The following is an 18438-nucleotide window of genomic DNA, read 5'->3' as shown; positions in this document are numbered from 1 at the left end:
TTGCAAGAGACAAGATTATTTTTACTGGGAAGTAAGAAAAACCTGAAAAGCCCTATTTAGCAAAACCTTAAGATATTCCCCATCAGAGGCAAGATGTTTGGTTCTCTCCAGTCAAAGCAGAAGCCGCGATAGCCATGCGAAACAGCCATGAGTGGAGGGAAGGCACACCTCCCCGCGGTCCTTTAGGTGGGAAACAAAAGCCCCAAATCTCTTAAATTCTACGATTAGCATTAGTACTGTCTAGATGTGAGAATGTGTCAGATTTACCATTGAGGGTATGGACGGACCGCAGCCAACACTTCCACAATCACCAATGTTATGGTTTTCGAGGGAACTTCGTGCCAGTGTCTCTACATGTTCCCGTGAAGAAACAGTTTAGTGCACTTACCAAGGAAGCCTAAGTTAGGAAAATGTTTATGACTCATTCTTTGAAATACGAAATTAAACTTAAATAGCTAAGTTTCCTAAAGTTCTAGGGACTATGTTTTAAGTCACAATTTTACTGCCCTACAGAAAAGTGATGCTCATTATTCTTAAACCCTCTTTCCATTTTTTATCAGTTGCATGCAGTGCAGCCTCATCGGGTTATAACATGTAGGATCTATACTACTTAGCCAGCTACAGACGTATCAAAAAATCACCAACCTTCTCGGTTTTCCCAAATAAATGAAATTAACTTTAAAAATCTAACTTTTAATAAGAGTCGAGGTGGGAAAAGGAGAAGAATGGAAACCTCTTTCCCTTCATTTTGGCAGATTTTTCTAAATGTAAGAATTGTTTTCTCCTGACGAGTCAGTTGAGTGGCTTACGTAACGTGCAGGATTTCTAGGCCATCAGGTAACATATGGCAAATAGCTTTTGTTCTGGGGACTTTGCTCTATTCCACTCTCCACTCCTCAGTGCAGTGGATTCATTGGTCTTGGCTTTTTCTTAGCAAATAGTAATCCACACAACAAAGTATAAGCATCCTACCTAGTAGATTCTCAGAGACAACAATGAGAACGTCTTCTTTCAAACAAGTGTAAAATAGGTCCTGACCTTTGAAATGATTAAAGTTCTATTCCAATGAATGTAAACTTAACAGAGACAATGAAATCTCCAAGAGTGAGATTATTACTACACTCTGTTATTAACGTGGTCAAAAGGCAATGTTCCATAAGTTCCCACCTCTCCTTCCATCTCCACACCTACAAAAACATCCATAGAAAGAATGATAGGTTGGTTAGTAGTAAAATCTACACGCTAAATGTTAGGTGAAAGTCTTTAAGAAACAAAGGCACGACAGGAGAGTTTGCAGCAAAACAAAACATGGCCACTGGTATCATCCTTTGAGACTACATGATGACAAATATATGAATAATAAATCAACTTTCTAAGTCATTTGAATTCAGGATGTACGCGTCAGGGAGGCCAATAGAGTTATTGTTCCCTGTAGAAGTACTCATTGTTTTTTATGCATTGAATTAAATTTTAGAAATTAAAAAGTTTTTAAACTTAAGGTTTCTAGAAATTTAAATTTTATTCCTGATATAAAGTGAGTCTGCTTCTTTCAGTGATAGCCACACAGCCCAGAAAAATTAACCTGGAATTTGCAGCAATATGTTTTCTTAATTTCATGACTAATCAAGTATTTATGAAATCTAGTTTTTATCAAACAGAACACTATACTTGTATATGTGCGTGAAATATACAGTACACGTTATTAAATCCTTATTTCATTTATGAAATGTCTTCACTTTTCTCCTATTACTGAGTTAAATGCTTTCCTGCCAAGCCTGTCTGTATCAAAATCTACAAGGGTAATTCGTTTCATGCACTCCTCAGCTTCACCTATAGAAAGAATTGGGACTCGTCATGATGCCACACGAGATTTTCAATAAAATATCAAACATGAGACAATGCAGTATGAACAAGAGACGTAAAGTTTCTTCTCATGAAGAAACATGAGGACAGAAATGCAGACATGGACCTTGGGGCTGTGACTTGTCTCTCCTCTAAGTAGCAGCGTCATTCCTAGAGTTCAGTGTGATTAGTAGAAGTTTCACACAGACCTGGAAAAAAAAAGTTAGATGGCATCACTGTCACATTTAACACCAGCCCAGAAGTCATAATTTACTTTCTGCAAAAGCACATTCTTGTGGAAGCACATTTTTTTTAAAACGTTCTTACGGACATTTTCAAATACACACGAGAGTAGGAAGACGAATGTAATCTACTCCCCTGTAGCTCGGTCAGCCACTGCTATTCCTGTCCCATCTCCAGTATTTTCTCCTGGAGTATTCTGAAACAAAGCCCAGGGGTTGTATCATCTTGCCCGTGGTCATGGGAGTATTTAAGGAATATTCGAGACAGGGAATCCGTGCGCTGGGCATTTAATCCAAGGAGCAGAGAGGCAATGACGCTTGGATACATAGTACATTTCCAACTGGAAGCAATTAATGCCCGCTCTCTTTACACTGGGCTGTGGTTTATTTTAGCTACGTAATTTATTTCAAATAGGAAATAGGCCGGCCTTCGTATTATTTTGTATGATTTATTAACCTTGAAGGTAATTATTTTGAATATTAGAATTTAACACCCCCATTAGTGCTTGGAAGTCTATACAAAAAGGTCAAAATGCTTTTACTTTAAATGTAGGCTACGTATTTCTGGATATCTGAGACCTATTCCATCTGTGGCATTCAAAATGATCGTGTCACAAATTCTCATCAGTCTGATGTTTTTAAATGTTAAGATTTGATATCAAAGCAGAAGTGATATGTATACAAAACGTATTTATGTATTTGTGTTTATACCCTCACTCTACCTCATGAAAACCTCCACAGACCAGAGTAGCCACTAATCCATAATCTAGAGTGACATGTTCTACCTTGAGTGGAGTATAGCTGTCATTTGAATCATGACCTTATATATTATTAAGATTTTAAAATACCATTTTTACTTCAAGACATTTAAATGACAATCTGGAAAAGACTGAGTCATGTGCCACAAAACATTCAACCAGGAAAATCTAACGAACTCACTTTTATTTCATGCCTAGGAAAGAAAAAGAGATACATAAGAAATAACCTGCTACCACTATTACTGTCTCGTGCCCCCCAAACAGGGTGTATTTGATAACTTTTCTTCTATCCAGTGAATAAAGCTATAGGGGCATCTGCAGACCCATCTGCAGACCCATAGCCTTTCACTGAGACGTTTTTCATTCGTTGAAAGGATGACACATGCTCATGAAAATCTCACTACATTGTTATTTTTAAAGCCAAACACAGTCATTTTAAGTTTAACATAAAATATGTTTCCTCCATTATTCCCCATTTATTTTGTGTAGGGGGTGAGCCTTAGAATATTAATATTTTAAAGAATCATACATGTGTTAATTAACTAGATGGGGGGAATCCTTTCACAACGTACACACATATCAAATCACCATGATGTACACTTTAAATACCTTACAATTTTCTAGGTCAATTATACCTCTACAGCTGAAATGTTAATGTCTGTGAATGAGCCCTCGTCTGCTCCCATATAATTGTTAAAAATAAAGTGAAAAGGTCTACATGAAATAGAAAAAAGCAAAATTCACACACACACACACACACACACACATAAGGTGTCTATAAAGGGACTAAACTTCCACTCAAACCTCTAGTCCTAGAAATATTTATCTTTGAAAAGATTATTCATCTCTGTAAAAGCAATGTGGACATTTCACGAGCTCTCAGTACAGAGTCTGCTCATAGTATATACTAGGTACAGAGTTACTGGTTAATGTAGTTTTCATAGCCTCCAATAAACACACACACACACACACACACACACACACACAGAGTCATATTTTTAAAACATCATTTGAATCGTGCAGAGGGATCATAGCAAAACTGTGGTACAACAGCACAAAATAAAGTATCGCCTTTACAAAACAGAGGGTGAATGTCATGCTATAGCGGGAAACTTACTGTACTTGTATTAGATTATGTTTAAAAGCTTCTGGACTTTTTATGCAATACGAGAGTCTCACCTTTTCCACAAATTTCCGAAAGCATCCCAATATGTTAAAACGTATCACATCTTTGTTGTTGCAGTCATTAATTGGAATTATTCTCATTGCTCTGTCACTTTAGTTTTTTCCTGGCTAAAATGTTTAAGTTTGAAAAACTCTTTATCTTGTCCTGAGGTTTACTTACTTCAATAATAAGGGGGGTTTAGGAGGGCAGGGACTCTTCTCTCTTTTTAGGATTACGGTATTCCTAGTTTTTAATTTATAAGTGGTTTAGAACATCCGTAAGTATGTTTCACAGAGAAACAACCTGAAAAAACTCACTCCATTTTACTGTGTAGCAGCCATGTGGTGGTTTACTCTTTGGAGTGGTTACTTTGTGTTCTCAATAGTTCTAGGGCACTGATACTTACGTTTACAGTGTAAGCACTTAATCAGTTTTTAAAAAATCGATGCTATTAAGAATTATTTGATCATGTTTTATTTTACACTAGTAATACTGCACCTATCCTAAGTTTATGCTTTACGCTTGTATTTTCTTTAGGATAATATTAATTTTTATTTCTAATTATAAATATGCAGAAGGAATGAAAAGAGGTAGTTAATATTATCGAAATTAAGCCAAATTGCTGCACTTGGGAACAGAGTCTTTCCTCAGAATCTTATTATCTGAGGCAACTACTGCCGTAAAGAGTTGGTGAAACTTTCTTGAGACTTTTGTAATATCTGAGCAGGTGCTCATACAGCAAATGATTTGCATTTACCATAGCTGATTATGACAAGCCCAAATCCTTTATGAGGAAAAAATAGGAAAACACATGTTCTCAACATCGTTACATTCTTGCTTACATCTTAACGCACACATTCACCTCTGAACAGCTTGAAAACCTTCCAAAATAATTTCTTTGGGAAATTGTGACTCTGCACTTATTTACGTGAATTTCACAAGTTACAACAGTAAATACCAAGATCAATGGAAAAAGTTCTTGGATCCCTGGCTATATCCTGACTGCATCATTTCACCACACTCTCCTTCAAATTCCCAACTAAACTGGATTTTAAACAGAGAACAACCCCATTATCTCCTCAGAGTAAGAAAACGTCATCACGTGAATGGAAATTTGTTACTTTCTTGTTCAGTAACTTTGGATGACAAATATTTATCTTCTACTCACAGTAACTGTTATTTTAAGGACTTCTGCACTAAACTTGACCCTATGGCTGCAGGTATATTATACTTTATTGCCGAATGCTAAACATCTCAAGCTTCCATAATTGCATCAAAGTATTTCCCCAGCTTCCAACCAGTGTCTTCATAGATCACATTCAGTTTTTCAAAGATATCTGAAAAGAATGTACGACTTGTACTACATTCTTGTAAATGTATTTTAAAAGTATCAACGTGATACAGACGACGTGTGTTCAACCAAATGGAGGGTCGGGTCAGGGTGGCCCTGTGTTTCAACTCTGTATATAGAAAATAAACTTCTGGCAGTGTTTTCTAGCTTCTTATTGTGCGTATGCATGTGTGTGTTTAAGAATACGAATCGAGTATTATCTTCCACCCTCTCCCAGAAAAACATTTTTAAGAAGTAGGTAGGCTAGGAAAGGAACTTGAAAAAAAATCTAGCGCCAAATAAACAAACAGAAAAACGTTTGAAATTTCTTACTAAAGAAAGGTCCCACTTTCTGTTGGTGGAGGTAAGTACACAAGTCCTAAAGGGATTCTCCTTCCCTGGTCCAGGATGGAGAGCCCACAGCTCTGAAAGTTTAAAAAGAGAAACGCTTTGGATTCTTGTAACTGTGCTCCTTCCCAATTGGAAATCAAGCATCTTTAAATTCATTTAAAATGTCGAGGAGAAGAAGTGCAACCAGCAAAGGCCTCAGAGCCCTGAGGTCTGTGTGCTTTTCTCTCACATGGAGTCGTTTCTGATTCAGTGGAGACCCCGTCAGGGGCAGGGAGACAGCGAGGCTTGGTTTGAAAAAAAAAAAAAAAAAAAGATGCTGCAGTGCTGAGCTCAAGGGAGGGGTGGGCCAGGGAGAGGGCGCATGCTACATCAGACACAGTACCTGGTTTTTCACTGCACAGCTTGTCAGCGAGGTAGTGTGCCTCCTGGGCGATAAGTGAGAATATTTCATCTTCGTACTCTTCCATTATAGTTTCACACTGTAGAAACAGAATAACAACATATGTGGATAGATATGCACTCACAGGACATCTTGTTAGGAAGAACTTGTCACAGTTTTATTAGCTAAAAATATAAAATCATGTTACCAAGGTGGTCCATTTTATTAGCCCTTTTGGTTTAAGACGACATCGCATTGGATGAACCCTCTTCCCAGAATGTTAATTGCATCATTTTCCTGAGACTTGGCTAACTGATTAGTCCTGTTGAAAGACGAGGGTGAGGCAGGAAAATGGTTCTTTGTATTTGTTCCTCTTCCTCAAACTGGAATGGAATGCAAGGAACAGGAGGGATGGAGCTCCTATAAGTCTCCGGGATTTTTGTTTGTTTGTTTGTTTTGAAACTTTAGAGCACACGGCTCCTTGAAATGGTTAAAGCAGTTTCCTTTAGATTTAACATAATAATCCATTTTGTGGTTTTAAAACAGGGTCTGAAGTGTGAAAATAATTAAGCTTTCTCAGCAACCAAAATACAAGTGCATCTTCAATTGCACTCGGGATAACGGGGCTTTTCAGTTACTCAGGAAAGTTTCTCTCATACCACTTAAGGGATCCATCCGTAATTTCTCTTTGCTTCCCCCCACCCCAAATCTGACATTTCAGAGAAGAGGGAGCTCAAATGTACCCACGCACCCAAAAATCTTAAATTCGGACTGGAGCGTGTGTCTGCGTCGGAGAAGCACAAGCTTAGGAACTGTGGTGGTAAAGAGTGTTCACTGGAGACTAGTGACTCATTTTCCGAGTTCATTAAGTGAGAAGCTAAAATGTTTTAAATGGCATTTAAAAATATTTAAATTCCACTATTACATACTTATGGCAGACCTGTGAGATACGAACACACTTCCTCACTGTGATTCCCATTCTTCAGTACTTTTAGCCCTGAATTATTGCCTTGATTTTTTAATTAAAATGAAATCTTCAAAAGTCAGCTGCAGCCCTTATACCAGGGGTTCAGCATGTCTGACATTTTGGCCAACGTGTGAACCAAAGACATTTCTCAAACAGGCTTTCCCATCACTTGGTCTGACTCAATAGCATTAAGTAAAGTGAAATCTCTTGCTATGTATTTTGCCAGGCACATTCTAGAGAGCCAGAGGCCAGCATTCACGTGAAATAAACATTATGTTGGGAGGAAATGCGGCATAAAGCCAACTACCATACTAAGCTTTTGTTTGTGCTAAAATACTCGAATGAACTCAGGAAAAAAAATCTCCCTCTTCTGTGAAGCCTTGGGGAAAAAAAAGTGATGTGTGTCACTCTCCCTCCATCATGTGGCTATAAATATTTGAAAACGACATTCATTTTAATTTGGATTTTAACCTCGGAAACACAGTCCCTGATTCCTGACGTAGGAACTTGTAAGAGACCTTCCCCGGGCACGGGGAGGACTGAGTCCTCTTCCCAACCGTCCCCAGGAGCAAAGCAACGTGCAAACTGTGCCTCCAAGTCACTAGGATTTGTAACGCACTTTCTGGAAAATATCACTTAACTGTCTCCACGGAGATGAAATACCACAGCCCCTAGGTGTCTCAAAAGGCAAGTCACTAAGTGCGCGGTTAACACTGAGAAAGCAGCAGGACAACAAAGCTAATAGATAACAGTTTAATGGGCATGTCTTGAAACTCAACAAAACCCCAAACAAGCAGCAAAAAAAAAAAAAAAAAAAAGTACCAAAAACATGTTCATGGAGTACGGAATTCCTCTGCGAAGAAGATAGCTTACCGAGAATTTCAAATGTCTGTAAGCATCAGAATAAAAAGAGAATTTTAAAAATTCTTTGTATATTTTGTCTCCTTTCCTTGGAGCAAATCTCTTGAAAGTCTTCTCCTTAGTCACGGGGTCTTCTTCGAGCTTGTAGTCATTCACTCGCTCACACACTTTATCCAAGAGGTCTGTGAGGAATGCCTCCGACTGGGCTAAGGGAATCTGTGGAGAAAAGCCAAAAAAGGGAGGAAACTCGTCTTAACGTTGATATTATTTAAAAGACCTTCCCCTGAATGCACGTGGCAGCACACCCCATCCCCCAAACAGTATTCCTGTCCTGATACAACATGTGCACAGTTCTATTATTTACATAATTTAAGGGGTTAGCCTAAATTCCGGTTTTTAAAAAGTGCCTATGTTCGAAAGTGGACAGAAAAACAAACTTCTATTCAAGCTAGAAACTATACTTCTACAGGTGATAATTTTGGAAAGTCATGGAACATGCAGAATAAGGCATTAAGCACAGGTAATGGCTGTTATTATCTACTTGCAAGAGACAGACAGACAGACAGAGCCAGAGAGAGCGCTCGGGTCTCTCCTCCAGCGCATCCCGAGCTGGGAGAAGGCCGGGCTTCGCGCTCCGCAGCCGCTGCCCTGCGCGCCGTGGCCCCTCGGCGGCCGCTCGGGCCCGGGGGCAGGGAAAAGCCAGGCTGACCGAATCGCCCCTCTCGCAGGCGCGGCTGCCCTGTCTTTGGAGCAGCTGGCGCCCGTCTCCGCACGCCCCTCTCCCTCCGGAATCCAGCGAGGATTCAGAGGACCCTTTGGCCAACCACCTCCGCCCCGCGCGGGGGTCAAAGAGCACCCCTCGCCCTTGGTAACCGGGACAAAAACTCGGGGGCCGTCTAGACAGGTCAAGGTGCAGGATGCTGCGTCCCCGCGGCTCCTTCCGGAAGGGGGCGGGGACCCGCCAAGGGCGCCGCGGACGCGGCGCGGCCCCGGCCTCTGCGGGCTTTCTCCCTCTCCACCCTCTGCTGATCAAAGTAGGAAGTTTGCATGACAACCATGGTGAAAGGGGCTGAATCACAAATGAACTCGATTTCGCCGATGTTGATATATCCAGCCTCCATTGTCCCCTTTCAGACGCAGTGTGAACCCTTCCGGTGCCGGCGACCGCGCGGCATTCACATGCGCGCTCCGGGCGCACAAAGGCTCCCCGCGCCCCTCCCTGCCATCTGGCCGCGGGGCTCGGGGCGGGCTGTGCGGCGCGCCTCTTCGCTTAACCCTGCTTCCAGCCAAAACCACTCGAGCGTCACTCCCGTCACCCCCCAGGCTCGGCAAGGAACGAACTCTGTAGAAAAGGAAGGAGCCAAAGAAAACCGGCACTAATGAACTTTCCATTATCACCACCACGTGCGCCGTGATAAAATATCCTTCCTTCTGCCCGCAAACCTCGATTTGAGATTGATTACGAACTGCTTTCAAGGCCCATGCAGTCATCTCTGCAATTAAGTCGTTTATTAAACTGGAGTGTACCGCAGCATTCTTTATCCGCTAAAATATCAAGTTAAAAAATTGAGTGTTTTAATTTTTTTAAATGTCTACACTCAAAAGACCCTGAAGAAAGTAGTTCAAAGCGCACAGTCAAAACACAAGTCACGTTTTTATTTACACCTTTAATTGTGCCACTTAAGCATCGTAAGTTGTAAATAAAACCAAAAACATAGGTTAACAAATTGAAAACCTGTTTCAGAAACGAAAGATTAACTATCTATCGGGACTTAGAAGCTAGAAAACAGAGGTAAATTCTTCAATTACAGTTTATCGAGCAGATCATTAACAGAATGGTTACGGTTCCTTCCCGCCTGCGTGCGCTTTCGTATATTTCCTTGTCTGGTCCATACGAATAGGCTCATAGCCCTTTCTGCATGTCCACAAAGCAGCATTTTTAACCTCAAAGTGAAGAGTTGGCTCTTTCATTTAAAAAATCTAACTGTGATCAAGAATCCATTCTCCCTCCCCCCTCCCTAACCCTCTCCTTCCCCAATCAAACTGTAAACACCGAGGGGCCGCGCTATCACTGAACGGAGAGGGTCTGAGCATTGGCAGGGCGCTTTTGGAACCCTGGATGCCGTCCTTACACACCACAGTATTTCCCGTTGAGATGAGACTACTCTCGAAACTGTTTTTTTTTTTAACTGACCTGACGTTCTGAGCTGCGTGCAAAAATCCTGAGTGTGTAAGATTTGAGCAAATCAGGATGTCAATATGCGAGACCTTCCACAACTTACTTTTGAGAGCTGTGTTATTTATTTCCTGGGTTGACGCTTTTGAAAAAACAGTCGCCACAAGATAACTTTCCACCAAACGGGATTGTTTTCCTTATTTTGAAAGTGGAATTTTACATGTTTGAATATAGCGGTATTGTGCCTATTTTAACGCAAATATGTTATACCGCGGGATCAACACGTGACTCTTGCTGATTTCATACATCTTTGAAGGCTAACTGGCTTTTTGATGTAATTGCTGGCTCTTTTGAGTAAATGTTCTTTAGTAGAAAGAGTAGGAAATGTTACAGGCAGAGAGCTCAGAAAATGCCACGTTACAATCTTCACTGAAAGCAAGAAAGGAAAACACCCAACGTGAGACTAGTAGTGTTCGTTTTACAGAAGTATTTTTTAAAAACTGACCTAAAATGCCAAAGCGTCCGATTTTGTGAGAAAATTTTAAAGAAAAAGATGCTTCTGCATGACAGCTATTTATACACTTATTAGGGTTTAAAATGATTCCACTTAGTTGAACTACATTCACTAAACTTAAAGACTGTTCAGGGAATAATTGAGCCTTTTTCTCCCCTCAAAGTGTTTTGATTATAAGAGTGCAATAACTATTGAGACAAGTGGAATAAAACTAAGTCTTTCTTCCTATACTATGAAGATTCTGAATAGTACTTGTCAATAAAGCAACTCCTATTGTAATCTTAGGGGAGCATTTCCTCCACCCTGGAAGGAGGGTCTCAGAGATACTAACCTCATTAAAATATGAATGAAAAGGCCGCCATCATTGTATCAGGAGAAAACCGATTCACTGGCATGGTTTTCTTATCAGCCATTACTTTTACAGACAGACTCATTTGGTATACGTTATAAACACAAAAACGATCCGCTACAATTTCATTCCTATCTTAGCACACCCTCATCAAAGTAAATCCTAACTTTTGCCATTTTGGACTCTAGCTACAACTCTAAATCATACTTGGTATATGTCGTGTTTATTTTTTTTTTTTTCTTTTAGGCCTCTTGTGACCATGTGCTTACTGTGTGAGCAATGACATGGGAGTGGGAGGAGATACTCAGATCCCAACTTGAACACGGAAAAAGGTAGTTGAAAGTTTTGGCTTTGGTTTCTTGAGAAAACTGGAGTTAGGGCTCTACTCCAGCTCACTATCACAACACTTTAATAACAGTCATTTACAGGGTGCCTCCCATGTTCCTTCATTACTGTGTCTCTGTTCATCTTGTAGCAAATTTCTTGCTTGAGAGCTATCACAATATGTTACAGTGTACAGTCTGATGTGGAGACTGTCCTTGTGGTACACTGTCTTTTTCATAACAGTCTGACAATTTTGGAGTGTCCCTCAGATAGGAAACCAGCACTTAACCCGCTTAGTCACTGATAGTTAGTTTCACATTGTTGCAAAGATTTTCTTTCTAGAGGTTTAGTTAATGTAAAAATTTTAATTGCATTACAGCAAATATTACATCTAGTTTAATCACTAACTTTTCATCCATAAAAATACTGAAATCACTTCTGATGTTAGTTAAAAGTCAATATTTAGAAGTGAACGTTCAAACCTTCTTTGCTCTAGGCTACAGCAGGGAAAGCAGGAATTCAGAAACTCTTCGAAGTTGATGAGATCTATAATTAGCTTTTATGTTAATTGACTGCCATGAGTTTGTTGTGTGACACCATGTAATATGCAAATAGCATTGACTGTTTAGTTTTATTGAACAATATAATTAGAAACCTAAAGAAGCTCATTTCGATGAGGAATAATAAAGGTTGATACATTTTCCAGTGTTCTGTATATCAGAAAAAATGAATCCCATCTGGACTTAATCAATAAGAGAGATTTTAAGTAGCCTTTGTTCGGAGAGCCAGACAACAGAATTAATATCAGTTTTTCCATAAATTCGATGTGAAAACAGGTGAATTTGTGCAATCAGTAAAACCTTGGGGGCAAAAATACGAAGATTGCAGCACAATTTACCACAAATGACACAGTAAATTCAGGAAAGTAACATCAAAATTCTGCCCCCTTTAATCCGAATGCTGGAGAAAGGCCCTCTTATTATTTGAAATAAAGTATTTTGCAAGTGTTTCCTCTTCTTACTCGTGGAGATATTATGTCTACATAACGTATACTCTCAGGTTGTGAGAAAAATAAGAGCAACGTGATTTGGGGGGAAATTTTCCCCAGAATTCAAAACTATTAAAGTTTCAATCACATTTTCTTGTTCTGGAGCCTGCCTTCAACTTAACAGTGTAGAAAACTTGAAAGTACAGAAAAATCGTATGATGAAACCCCGTTAATGAGCTCCAAATGGGGGTCATCTAACTCAATTTGACTTTTTCCTAAAGTTAAAAAAACATACTTTCTTTTCATTATTAAATACAAAATTGGCACCGCCATTTGATTTCTCCTCTTAAAAACTATTCTATTAGTCTTCAAAATAACTAATTTTCAAACGTTTTAGGTGAACTGAATACACGTGAAAAATGTTATCATTTTTCAACCTTTGTTAACAATCACTCTAAGCGAGGATTTAGCGCGACCTTTTCATGCTCCTTCTGAGCTTTGACCTCTGCTGGCTTACCCCGGAAGGATTTTGCAGATTAAAAAAGAAAGTAATAGAAGAAAGTGACAGTGCTTAAAAGGGCAAAGGCCGTTAAGACTGCAACAGTAATAGAGGTGATGTGAATTTGTTCATTCGCTCAACAATATTTATTCAACTCCATCTCCGTGTCAGACAAACATACCTCTCTAATTTGGACTTTTTAAAGGGGACTCTTCCGTGATTCTGAATAAAAATGAAAAGAAATACTCGAAAAAGACTGCCTGGAAGACAGTCAATAAATCCTAGTTGATGATAATATAAAGATCACATGAATACAATATCTCTGTCCTTATTTGACAATTTCTGTCCCCCCCCATCTGCGTGTCTTTCACCATCTTGCTACTGAAAACACAATAGTTATCCCTTTCTAACCACCTCTGCAAAACACTTTCTCAGAATAGAAGAGGCGAAAAGTCATGTTTGCGGAACCTGTTGTGACATTTCTCAGTTTCATCATCTGTGTACTTGTGGGCAAATGGTGAGATTTCCCTGGAAAACCTTACAGGTCTCAGAGGAAAAGGACGAAAGAATGGGATAAGTTAAGAAGCTCTGGGTGTTCTGTCTCCACAGTTGTGGAAACACGCATGCACACACCAGTTCCCGCTGGCTGCAAAGAAAGCACTCTCTCTCTCTCTTTTTTTTTTTTTTTTTTGGCCACACCATGGGCATTCAGGATCGTAGTTCCCTGACCAGGATTGAACCCGCGCCCCCTGCAGTGGAAGTCAGGAGTCTTAACCACTGCCAGGGAAGTCCCTCTTTCTTTAAAAACATTTTTAAATAGAAAAAGTTGCACATTCACTTGATTTTTTTTAATCCAGAGGGAACAAAAGAATAGAATAAAAAGTAAGGCTGATGCTCCCCCAGACCCTAAAGTCCAGCTCTCCTTCCCCCAGAAACCTTCTAAGTGCACCTCTATGAGTGTGTAATGAATGTGTGTGTGTGTGTATGTCCGTGTTTGCCTGTATGCACGGGTGCCTGTGTGTGTCCATGTGTATCTATGTGTGCATGTAGGCGTGTAAGCATGTGTGTCTGTGTGCGTATGTGTCCATGTGTGAGTGTGTCCATGTGTGAGTGTGTGAGTGTGTGCACTTGTGAGTGTCCCTCCTCCTCTTTTTACAGGATCCGAGCACAACACACCCCCTGTCTTTCTCACTTGGGGATAAGAGGTTTCAGTCACGCCCGGGAGGCTGAGGACCGTCTCCTGGCGGTCACTGGATGAAGGCGCACTTACAATGGGGGCATCAAAACTCAAATCCATTTATTTTAATTTTATTTTTACTTTTTTGGTTGCATTGGTCTTTGTTGCTGCGCACGGACTTTCTCTAGTTGCGTTGAGCGGGGGCTACTCTTTGTTGTGGTGCGTGGGCTCCTCATTTTTGTGGCTTCCCTTGTTGCAGAGCACGGGCTCTAGGCACACAGACTTCAGTAGTTGTGACACGCGAGCTCAGTAGTTGTGGTGCGCGGGCTTAGCTGCTCCGCAGCATGTGGGATCTTCCCGGACCAGGGCTTGAACCCGTGTCCCCTGCATTGGCAGGCAGATTCTTAACCACTGCGCCACCAGGGAAGTCCTCAAATCCATTTAGATTCAAAGATGCCCTACATCCCAAGGGCAGGTTCAAAAGGGGAGCTCCCGACCACGTGAGCTATGGCAGAATCTCTCTGGAATATTTGTTAAAAATCTGTTTGGGGATATATCTTAGCTTATTCTATCCTGAAACAATGGTTTTGAGAGGGTCGGGGCCAGTGTTTTTAACCCCCTTTCCTGGGTGAGGAGCCCCAGGCCCCAGGGACTTCCTTTCACGACCCACCGTGATGCTGCCAGGTCATTGCTCTCCATGCCCTCCAGGTCCTGTGCCTGAGGACAGAGCAACGCAGACACTGCGGCCAGGAAGACCTCGGAGATCCCACGGTAAACCCTCCACTCCTCAGGTGGGGAGACTGAGGGTCAGACGGGAGCGACTTACCTGAGCACCACCTGGCAGAGCCAGGGTTGGAAGCCAGCTGCTCTAGTCGGTACACGCTGCTGCCCTCCACCAAGCGACCAGGTGCGGCCACTCCCCAAATTCCTAGGTGACGCCCTAACCCCCAGGACCCCAGGATGTGACCTTATTTGGCGATGGGGCCTTTAAAGAGGTGACGAAGGTGAATGAGGTCATGGGTGGGCCCTGATCCAGTGTGACCAGTGTCCTTATAAGAAGAGGAGATCAGGACACAGACACGCACAGAGGGATGGCCACGTGTGGACACGGGGAGAAGATGGCGTCTACACAGCAAGGAGAGAGGCCTCAGGAGGAACTGGCCCTGCCCGCATCTGGATCTGGGACTTCCGGCCTCCAGGGCTGGGAGACAACACGTTCCTGCCGTTGAAGCCGCCCGAGCTCCTAATACAGTCCCGGACCATGGAGCCCCCGCCTGAAGTCTTGCTAGTACAGCCCAAGCCCAGAGGGTGACTGGGGGCTGCTCGGAGCCTGCCGTGACGGGGAGACATGGAGCAACACGTGACGCATGCTGGTCTGCCTCGGCGCACGGGTGCTGTGACCCCGTCTGAGCCGGGGGCAGGACTCCGCACAGGCCCCCAAGCACCTCCATCCTGGTCTGGCACCGCCCACAGCCCGCTGAGGGCTGGACCAGACCCTGGCCTCCTTGATCTCCCAGAGTCCTCGCCGGTAAACCTGGGACGAAGACGACACCTGTTCTAGTGTATCTGATCAGGTCAAGTAACTGGTAGGAACATCTTTCGAGAGTTTGACACGACAAGTAAACGTAAAGGGTTATGATTACTTCCCCTCCATTGGACGCCGACTGTTTTAGTTTGTAAATGCCTTAAAAGTGATGCCGACTTGCGCATAGACTGACTTCTGCACTCCCCTTACCGGTGGGCTGGTAGGATGGTCTGCTGACTCCAAGGCAGTGCCTTGAAAAGTTGGCCTGAGGACCTCTTGTCATTTTCTCCCCTTCCCATCCTCTCAGAATCCGAGAGCCGTCAGCATGGGCATCCAGACCCATGGCACTCAAAGCGTGGTCACCACCACCTGCTGCATCAGACTGCCTATTTCCAAGACCCTCGGGCAGCTGTGTGCTCAGGACAGAGCAGTGTTGCTTAGAATCCTGCTGACGGCGGTCAGGGTGGCAACGGCGAGGGGGTGCTACCCGCGCTGACTTTTCTATTTTCTGCTTCTGTGCTCTGCCTAGAAGAGCAGAAACTGGAGGAGGACCATTTAGTATAGAGAGACCAAGTGAAAGGCTTGTCCTTAGAAACACACGTGGGATGACCTGGAAAGAGGCCTCCGTCCTCAGACCCAACAGCGCCCAGGTAGCACCGGAGGACCTCACGCTCCTGTTACCCCGATGAGCGCTACACTGGGAGAGACAGCGGATCACGAGTGAGCAGACGCAGTTCCAGGACGGAGACCTTTCATCGACACCCAGAGAAAACCGAGAGGAGCTGAGGACGGTGAGGGCGTCACAGCCGCTCCCAGGCGCCCAGCTCGAGAGTCAGGTCTGTTATATTACAGGCTGAATATTTTCTAAAAAATATGTAGCTCATTCTCATGGCATTGTTTTTCTCTCGTGCATTTCTGACCTTCCCTCTCTTCTCCAGACCCATGTCAGGCAGGGGTGCTGTCCCAAGTGCGACTTTGCCAGGATGTCCTAGCGCCAGGAGGAGCTCTCTGAGCTGGGTGCCCGTGTAAGGACCCACCCCTTCTGCACTAGGCCCCACGGGCCACAGCCCTTCTAGTAAGAAGCGGTTAAGAAGAGAAGGGATAGTGGTTTCTCTGGTGCACCAAACTCAGGTCACCCAAGGCAAGCAGCTTGGAAAATGGCTTTAACACGACATTGAAGATCCTGCCCGTCCACCTGGCTTGGAAGTCCCTTTGTCTCAGGAACACCCAGTTTTGGGACTTCCCTGGCAGTCCAGTGCTTACGACTTCGCCTTCCAATGCAGTGGGTGTGGGTTCGATCCCTGGTCGGGGAGTTAAGATCCCACATGCCTCATGGCCAAAAAACCAAAACATAAAACAGAAGCAATATTGTAACAAGTTCAGTAGACTTTTTTTTTTTTTTTTAAACATGGGGGAGTAGTAACAATATGATGCTTTTATTTTTTATTTATTTATTTATTTATTTTTTGTGGTTCGTGGGCCTCTCACTGTTGCGGCCTCTCCCACCGCGGAGCACAGACTCCAGACACCCAGGCTCAGCGGCCATGGCTCACGGGCCCAACCGCTCCACGGCATGTGGGATCCTCCTGGACCGGGGCACAAACCCGTGTCCCCTGCATCAGCAGGCGGACCCCCAACCACTGCGCCACCAGGGAAGCCCCAGTAGACTCTTAAAAAATGGTCCACACCAAAAAAAAAAAAAAAAAAGAGAGAAAGAAAAGGAAACAGAGCCAGTCAGTCCTAGGGTGTTGAGCAGACATGCTATAGCTTCGGGTGCAAAGGGGGCAGGTCATCGGTAAACTCTTGAAGTGTTTGGGGGGCTGCCACACCTCAGGGCCAGAGGGAAGGGCTGTAGGTGTCTCTGCTGTCCTGCTCACTCTTGGATTCCAGTTCTGTCGCATCTCTTAAAGCCTCAAAAGAATGAGCACAAAACTTGGCCCTGATTGAGACCCCGCCCAACCTCTCTCCAAGGAAGACGGAGAGACTGTTAACAAGTCAGCTTTGTTCTTACGCAAGAGAACAGTTTTGTTTGTTTTGTTTCATTTTCAGTGTTCGGGGCCGCTAGTGACCGCGACTCTTCCCAAGTCAACGCGCTGACAAGCTAAGCGTGCAATGGGATGCTGCTTCACTCAGGCAACGGGACACAGACGCGAGGGGTGCGATCTGCCCGCCGTCTCAGCATCTCTACACCCAGGCCCTGGCCCTTCCCAGCCTTCGTCCACGTGCGACTGTGCACACATGTGCATCCCCACCGCCCTGCCCCGTCACAGGCCTTTCCGGGGTCACCCGGTCCTGTGATCATCTGGGTGGCAGCGCCTGTGAGAATCTATGGCCCGTCTCAAAGCTCCTTCACTTTGGCACCGGTAGGGAGGGGGTTGCCCACAGTTAAAACATGATGAAACTCCGCTCTGAGCACTCCTGTAGATGACGTGCTTTTTCTTTCTCCTGTTGGATTATTTCCTCAGGCCGCGTTACTAAATGTGCGGTAACTAAGTCGTGTTTGGTTTTATCTGCTGATACTTCTGGTCGGGGTATGAAACCCAATCCGGCTAATAGAGAGACATCTATGGAAATAAACGACGAATCAAGTCGCGGTGAAGTTCCTCAGCGGTTTCCCTGAAGAGGAACGGCTCCCTCGAGGCCCCGTGTGCTGGGGATTCCTCAGAGACCTGCTGCAAGCAGAGAGCAGATCACGGAAGGAGCAACGGTTTGGGTTTATCACGCAGCCCGGAGGCGCCTCTCAGCGCCGGCAACGCCCACCAGTCCCTCTTCATTCCTTCACGTGTTACCACCTTGCCCGCTGCTAATGTCTCCAAAAGGAGACAGACCTGAGGTCGTTTTGTTGCGTTTGAGCTGAGTTTTCTTCATCGCTATTTAAAAATTAACAATCCCAAGAGGTAACCTGAAATCTCTTCCTTCCTGATTCTCTGTGCATTTGGATAAATATTATCTTTCTGCTGGTTAACGTCCAGATCTTGGAGAAGGGTTACA

General features: G+C 43.4%; 1 protein-coding gene across 1 annotated transcript in view; it reads right to left on the bottom strand.

Moving 5' to 3' along the window:
* Positions 1-2013: 2013 nt before the first annotated feature.
* Positions 2014-18438, bottom strand: part of CNPY1 (canopy FGF signaling regulator 1) — a gene marked incomplete at both ends in the record, with an annotated part of 53949 nt that continues 37524 nt past the window's right edge. The window contains 3 exons of the mRNA XM_082662568.1: positions 2014-2051; positions 6071-6167; positions 7908-8111. Coding sequence (XP_082518694.1) covers positions 2014-2051; positions 6071-6167; positions 7908-8111 — 339 coding nt within the window. The remainder of the gene's footprint in view (positions 2052-6070; positions 6168-7907; positions 8112-18438) is intronic.

Source organism: Grampus griseus, assembly GCF_964374135.1.
Source record: "Grampus griseus genome assembly, chromosome: 9".
Lineage (NCBI taxonomy): Eukaryota > Metazoa > Chordata > Mammalia > Artiodactyla > Delphinidae > Grampus > Grampus griseus.
Note: the sequence above shows the minus strand (reverse complement) of the source record. Positions and strands in the feature narration are given on the sequence as shown.